General features: G+C 36.6%; 1 protein-coding gene across 1 annotated transcript; it reads left to right on the forward strand.

Annotated features, from left to right (window-relative positions):
• The first annotated feature begins 1,061 nt into the window (after nt 1–1,061).
• TPBG (trophoblast glycoprotein) lies at nt 1,062–6,371 on the forward strand. The gene is made up of 2 exons (XM_088470539.1): nt 1,062–1,391; nt 1,904–6,371. The coding sequence occupies exon 2, from the start codon at nt 2,167–2,169 to the stop codon at nt 3,367–3,369; it is 1,203 nt and encodes a 400-aa protein (XP_088326665.1). The 5' UTR covers nt 1,062–1,391; nt 1,904–2,166; the 3' UTR covers nt 3,370–6,371.
• Nucleotides 6,372–7,581: the final 1,210 nt, after the last annotated feature.

Raw genomic sequence — 7,581 nt, forward strand, 5'->3', positions numbered from 1 at the left:
AAAATCTAAAGCAATTTCTTTTGTGAAAAATAATTGGTGTAGTTAAATTGGGGATACATTTAAATGGGTACTAGCATATTTGGGAGTTAATAAAGTCCAGTTTTTAAAACGTTATAAAAAAACAGCTGCTGCAGCCCTCAGCGATAATAAAAACACCTGTCCCAACCATACAGCACCCCAAAATACCCGACCCAATGCTTAAAATCCATTTTCAAGCCCTTTTTAAATTTTCACCCCAAAAATTACATGCCTTTTTTAGGGGGTGTTTATATATATACATATATATATATATATATATATACATATATATATATATATATATATATATATTTTTTGCCTAATTAGTCATCAGGGTGGTGACCAAAGGGTTCTGAACCAAGTCCCAATATTTTTAACCAGTAATGTGGATTTGCACATCTTTTCTCCTGCCTTTGGATGGAGAAACTTTTTCGCCTGCTTTGCCTATGTAGTTTTCGCCAAGGTGAAAACGTCCTGGAATTGAATAGGGCGATACTTCGGAAACGGGCGAAAATTAGCTTTTCGCCTCAAATTGACTCCAGGTCCTGATTGAATTGACTCCGGATACTACTGTATTGTAGTGGGAAGTGTGACTGAATACACTTCTTTCCTCACATCAGTACTGCATGTTCCATTAGTAAACAGATCAGGAAGAGTTAAAGAACAAATAATGCTGAAATACTAAAGTGTTACCTTTTATTATAGTTTTCTGCAATAAATTTAGCAACCGCATCATAACAGTGCAATTAATATGATTAACACTATTCCTATTTAGTGAAGGTGAGCAGGCAGCCTGCGAGTGCGCGATCTTGCAGAGTTTATTCCTGCCTGACCCATAAAACATGATAAAGTTTGGAAGTTGTAGTCAGGAATCAGGATGGATAGCAATGTGTCTCCGTGCTTCTCATCTCTGTACATTCATCTGGCTCACACACCAGCCACCCTCATGCAGACTCGCTGCTGATAGGGGGAGGAGAAAGGCAGCAGCAGTGTGCACCAGGGAAGGGATGTTCACACACCCAGCCTTCTCACACTCACAGAGCTGGCAGGCAGCATATAGCTGTTCCCGTGCTCCCAGTACCGCTAAGAATAACCATGCACCGTATATTGCTGACAGACCCTGCAGGCTGTGTATGTGGCACAACAGAGACCCTACTGCAAGGTGTTGCCAGCACGCTGCTCTGTCCGGACCCCTCCTGCCTGCTTTGCTGATGGTATTTCCCCGGGAGGCTGGACCAGGAGCAGCAGGAGAGCGGAGTAAGAGGCAGCTGCTGTGAGCTGGGCTGGATGTGAAGGAGACGCTGCTGCTGCTGCTGTCGGGTGACCTGTGCCGGGAATTCCTAGTAAACAAGAAGAGGAGACTTCTGCTGAAGGTAACTGCTACCCGGACGATATTGTGTGACCGACACTCCTTGCTTACACTACTATGACATAAGCCACTGGCTCCCCTGGAACAAGTTACACTCTGAGTTGTGAATGTTTGAAGAGTTTGGTGAATGTGTAGTTTCATCCCTGTGGCCGCTCCAGCCTCTTGTTTCATTCACTTTGTTTCTTGCACTACAATCTGTTGTGATAGCACTGGTTGTGTGATGATAGTACATAGTAGTACCATTTGTCTAGTTTTTTTGTGAGATCTGCTTGGAGGGGGAAGGGGAAATCCATTGGAAGATGATCAAGGGCGTGGATAATGTAACCTGAAGCCTGAATTAACCCGATGACATGTAAGAGCAAAGAAAAGGGAGAAATGACAAATGCTTTCCTAGGGGAGGGAGTCTTTGATGAAAGACTGGAATGGATTAAGAACATTCTGCTTTGTGAGCAATCTGTGTTTTTTTCCCTCTTTATCATTGAAATGTCTGCGTTCTCTTTTTGTGTTTTACTCCAGGGCTGACTGTGGAATAAGCACTGAGAGTGAGAGGAAGAGCTGCACCAGCACCTGGGAGAATATAGAAGAGGGTACTGTACCTTCAGTTCTTTGCTTTAGGAACTAGCGTCAGGAAGAGAACCTACTCTACAGGCTGCTCTTCCTGCTATCCTGCCTGTTGCAGCCACATTTACAATTAGGAATTAAAGCAAAACAGATTGTGCACAAAGCCCCCTAAAGGGGCACACTGGGTTTAAAATCTAACAGAAACAAAAGCAGGGACAATGATTTCCTCTGATATACACCCTTTCCTGGGACTTTGGAGGAGGGATCCTGGATTAGGTGGACATGGAAAGAGTATGAAAGGTTCACTATTGTTAGTGATAATTCTTGTGCATGTTTTGGGTGATGTGTGGTCCCAGTCTGAACAACAGTTTCCCTGCCCTGCTTTCTGTGAGTGCTCTGAGGCTGCCCGGACTGTGAAGTGTGTGAATAAGAATCTTACTGAGGTGCCCCAAAACCTACCTTCATATGTGAAGAACCTCTTTATTACACACAACCATATTACCAGCCTGCAGGAAGGAGCATTTAATCAAACCTTAGCAGACCTATCTAATCTCAGTCTCAGTGGCAATCACCTACAGGTACTGGGCAGTAATGTCTTCAGAAACATTCCCAGTCTTAGGCAACTGGATCTTAGCAACAATATGCTGGAAAATTTAAGCCGCTTCATTTTCCAAGTTGGTGGGAACCGCAGCAGTCCAATTCTAGAGCTGAACCTTAGCAGCTCTTTATACAATGAATCATTGATCTTCTTATTGGCAAGAAGCCTTCAGAGTGGATCACTGAGTAACCTCCAAACCCTGGACCTGAGTGGGAACAATTTAATGTATTTACCCACAGAGATATTCAGTTCATTGCCCAGCCTCAAACACCTTGACCTAAGCAATAATTCCCTGTTGAGCTTCAAAGCTGGCACTTTCACAAATCTCAATCATCTCGAGTCCTTGGATCTGAGATACAACTCTTTAAAGAACCTGAGAAACACAACCCTTTTAGATTTCTCCAACCAGCCAGGCCTGACCCTTCACCTAAGTAACAACAGCTGGCTCTGTGACTGTGGAATTGAGTTTTTCGTCACATGGCTCAAGGAGACCACCATAGTGAAAGAACCATCCAGCTTGCTTTGCTTCTCCCCACAGAAGATGATGGATGTGCCATTACTCACTGTCAAAACCTCAGAGCTTGAATGTCCACCTTATGATACTGATACCAGCTTACAAACCTCTTATGTTTTCCTGGGTATAGTGTTAGCCCTCATAGGAGTGATCTTTCTCCTTGTTTTATATTTGAACAGAAAAGGTATTAAAAAGTGGATGTACAACATCAGAGATGCATGTAGAGATCATATGGAAGGCTATCACTATAGATACGAAATTAATGCAGATCCAAGGCTAACAAACTTAAGCACAAACTCTGATGTATAAAGATTATTTTTCACACAGGAGCTACACTTTATCTATGCATGAACTTACTGTACAGATAATGCATCTAACCCTGAGCTTGTTCTCCTTCTCACTCCCTGCTGGAACAACCGAACAGAAAAAAACAAACAAATGACTCCATGCAGGGATTTTGAATGCCTCCATCTGACTGTGAAGTTTATTGCTGCATTATAATTTGCTCTGTACTGTAGACACTGTACAATGCATGCTAAACATCCATACATAACAGACTTCATTCGTTGTTTTGCTGTTCTTGGGAGTACAATCCTACAATATAGATCTACAAAAAAAATAGTTAAACCGCAACAGTGCTTTTGTTTTGTTTTTCTTTCAGTTTCTGAATAGTACAACCCATTGCCAATTCAGATACGATCAACAATAACTGCCTCAAGTTTTTTTTTTTGTATATTTTACTTTCTTCTCTTAGGTTGTCTGTTTTCAAACTTTTTTTTTTATTATTATTTTTTTTTATGCTTTGTGAAACTGCTAAGTTGTGAGAACACAGCAAAACTACAGTAATTGCAGATCTTTGCATGTACCACATGGGAATTATTGCATTGATAGCATGTTTGTTTTTTTATTATTTGAAATTCTTGACTGGGAAACATCCACAATAATACTTTTGCACTGTTTTTTGTAAAAGAGATATGCAGTTTATATTAAAGCAGAATTTCTATAAACTGCAGCTAACTTTTAATAACTCGAACTCAATAAAGGATATATTAAAATAATTGTCGTGTGGAAATTTTTCTGCCAAAAATTGTTTTGTACTTTGTAACTTTTGTAAATCAAGTGAGGGAAATGCAGGTTTAATTTTTGTTTTTTATATGTTATACGGAGCATCCAAGTCTCATATCGGGAAGTGTGCTTTAAACTGTTGTCTTGTAGAGTGCCTACTTCAGTAGAGCTAGAACAACAATACATGTACATATAGTATAGTATACACTCCACAAATGACTGAAAAAAAAAAATATACAGTATTAATAAAATGTATTATTTTTCTCATTGCTTTTTTTATACATATTTCACCAAGATGTTTTAAAGAATGCATTTTTCATGCAGGTACCTGCTATGTAAAAAAAAAATCATATTTGTGAACAAAGGATTAAATGTAAAATTGAATATCTGGTATATTTAAATAGCAATATATGGACAGTAATGTGGAAAGTGTAATCAGTGGTTGGGAGGTTGGATAACCCTTAATCGTTATGTGGCTTAATTTATTTGGGGGGGGGGGGGACAACAACCATTTGCAGGATGTGCAATGTTTTATACTGGTCAAACTTTGCAGGGGCTGGTTCATTTGTTTTATCTAACCATAATTATAATATCTGTTCTTTGATTACGATCTGAACGGTTTGTTCTCATTGTCAGAAAATTTTGTCATAATGGTCAAACTGTACAGATGCCTTATTTCATAATTTAACTGTTCTTTTTCTGTTTAGCATCACGAAGAGTCTGTAATTTTTTTGTTGTCCTTTCTTAATACTAATAATTTAAATGACTTCTAGGAATTTGGCAAGGACGGTTGTATATGTTTTGACTTTGCTAATTAACGGGTAAGCTTTGATTGTATTAGAACACAACTTAAAGTACATAGACCTAAATGAACTTCTGATTGTGTCCTATAACTCTTACTATTGACTATGCAGATGTGTGCATCTTTTAAACTGGTTATGTGCAGAGTAGCAGATTTTTTTTTTTTTCAATATAAAGTAATGTTACTTGACGCTTCTTTGAATTAAAATGTAAATGCTTGCATGGGGCTGCACTCATAAACATATAAATGTACGTTAGATTTTATATTTGAGCATATCATTTATGTTTGTTAAGACACATAGGTTTAGAAAAACTGTTATTTCTACAATATAAGGAGGTAAAGTCAATTCTCTTGATAAGGGTATCCTGAAGTGATAAATAGACTAAGTAATGATGCTTAAAACTTATAGTATTACAAAACGGTTTGAAATTAGGAATTGTTACAGTTGAATAAGTCTGATATATAATAAAATCATGGAAGACTTGTATAACTTACTAGGGACGCTGCTTATAACTTCGGCTAACATTACAATCTACCAAATACCTATCAACTATACTCTTAATAGGTTAAGAAGTGTGATGTAAAACTTGTATCATGGACATAGTGGTGGTGCAAGCAACCGACCTCACCTGAGGTCTACAGTTTGCTTTTTGGTGTGTTGCAGTGTTTCAGAGACCTTGCAATAGAACAATAACATTGTGTCTTTTCATACATACTATTCTTATGCTGTACATCTGTTGGGTTTTGTCATGTAAAATATATAATAAACTAATTTTATTTTATTATTTCTATCTGTGATCCAAGATGCATTAAATCTATTTATCTTCTGCTATTTATTTAAAAACATTCCTGAATTTTATGATGGCTGGTGATCAAACAGTTCTATCCAGAACCTATCTTCCCCAGTAATTTAAGAATTGTTGAAGTCCTGATTATTTTTTAAAAGTATTATAAATTATTTCTTGAGAACATGATCAAGATATTACCTGTAATATTTGGGACAAGGATGTCTTTTTGGAGCGCAGTTTCTAAGTATATTTTATATTTTTATAAAATGTTTTTCCCAATACTGTCTCCAACAATTTACACCTCCATTATATTGTTTAGCAGCGCCCCTAACAGTGACTGTAGAAGCAACACTTTGTGATGTAGAATGCATATTATATAATTATTCAGCATAAGTAGCTATTTACCAATGATTTTTATAACTTTCTGGATAATGATTATAATATACTAAAATTTGTGTCAAAAAATAGTTTGTGTACTGCAATAATTCAGCATAAATATGAAACAAACAATGGAGGGGTGCCCAAATAGGTGAATGGGAACCTGCAACCATAGGTCGATGAAAGTGTGTTGTTGAATTTTGCAAGAAAACATGATTATGGATTTTGGATAAAAATATTTCTTTATTGTTATGTCAAAAATAAATTGCTTGAATACATGATCCTAATGTCTCAATTCATTATTACAATTCACATGGGACTTGCTTCATAAAATAGATAACAGTAGTTACCAAAATACCAGACCTATGTTAATATTAGTTCTATAGAGCAAAATCAGCATTGAAAGATCAAATAATGCATAAGACATTAAAAAAATGAGAGGCTTCACTTTTAAACCCTTTTATCATCATTAACAGTCATAATGACAACAGTTTATATCATTGCACAATGTAGATTCAGGGAGTCGTAACCTGACAATCCATAGCCAATAGAAGCTTGCATTGGCAAAAATCTATTTTGTTTCAAGTGTAACTATTACATACATCTGTTGTATAATACAGGTTGAGTCTCCCATATCCAAAATGTTTGGGACCAAGGCTATTTTGGATATCGGAATATTCCGTAATTTGGAATATTTCTATACCATATTGAAATGTCTTGGGAATGGGACCCAAATCTAAACACAGAATGCATTTATGTGTTATATACACCTTATACACACAGCATGAAGGTAATTTTATACTATACTTTCAATAATTTTGTGGCTCAAACAAAGTTTGTGTACATACATGAAATTCATTTTTCATATACACCTTATACACACAGCCTATAAGTCATTTTAAACTTTATTTTTAATAATTTTGTGCCTTAAACAAAGTGTGTATATATTGAACCATCAAAGGTTTCACTATCTCAGTCATGCTAAAATATTTGGTATTTCGGAATATTCCGTATTTGGATATGGGAGACTCAACCTGTAATATGCTTTTGTTTTCTGGAGTGCACTGGACATTTGGCAGTCATACAAGCTTGATTTTTCCCAGAGAATACAGGAGACAACCTAAAGGGACATTTTAAGAATACTATATTTCTTTTATAAATGTAACCATCAAATCTATTTGATACTTCTTCAATTGTATGCCAGTATAAAAAGCTTAAACTGTTTCCAGAGAATAATAGAGTTAAATTTGTGATTAATATTAAAAAGGCTTAAAGAATGTGAGATAAAAACTCTTATTTTCTACTCCTGTGAATCCTAACTCTCTCCCCCTATCTACTATTTTTTTATGTTGCATCTGGCTTTAAATAGTTGTTTGGTTGCAAATAGCAAAAGCTGTAATTACACTGTTTTGTGTGTAGAGGGAGATCCTTCTAATGAACTTGTAAGTGTGGAGCCTGTTTTTCTTTTCTTGCCATTAATGAGACAAT

The sequence above is a fragment of the Taudactylus pleione genome, unplaced genomic scaffold (assembly GCF_031769625.1).
Source record: "Taudactylus pleione unplaced genomic scaffold, aTauple2 ptg000015l, whole genome shotgun sequence".
NCBI classification, from domain to species: domain Eukaryota; kingdom Metazoa; phylum Chordata; class Amphibia; order Anura; family Myobatrachidae; genus Taudactylus; species Taudactylus pleione.

What these genes read in the sequence shown, in the direction of transcription:
- TPBG (XM_088470539.1), top strand. Translation starts at nt 2,167, where the DNA reads ATGATTTCCTCTGATATACACCCTTTCCTGGGACTTTGGAGGAGGGAT.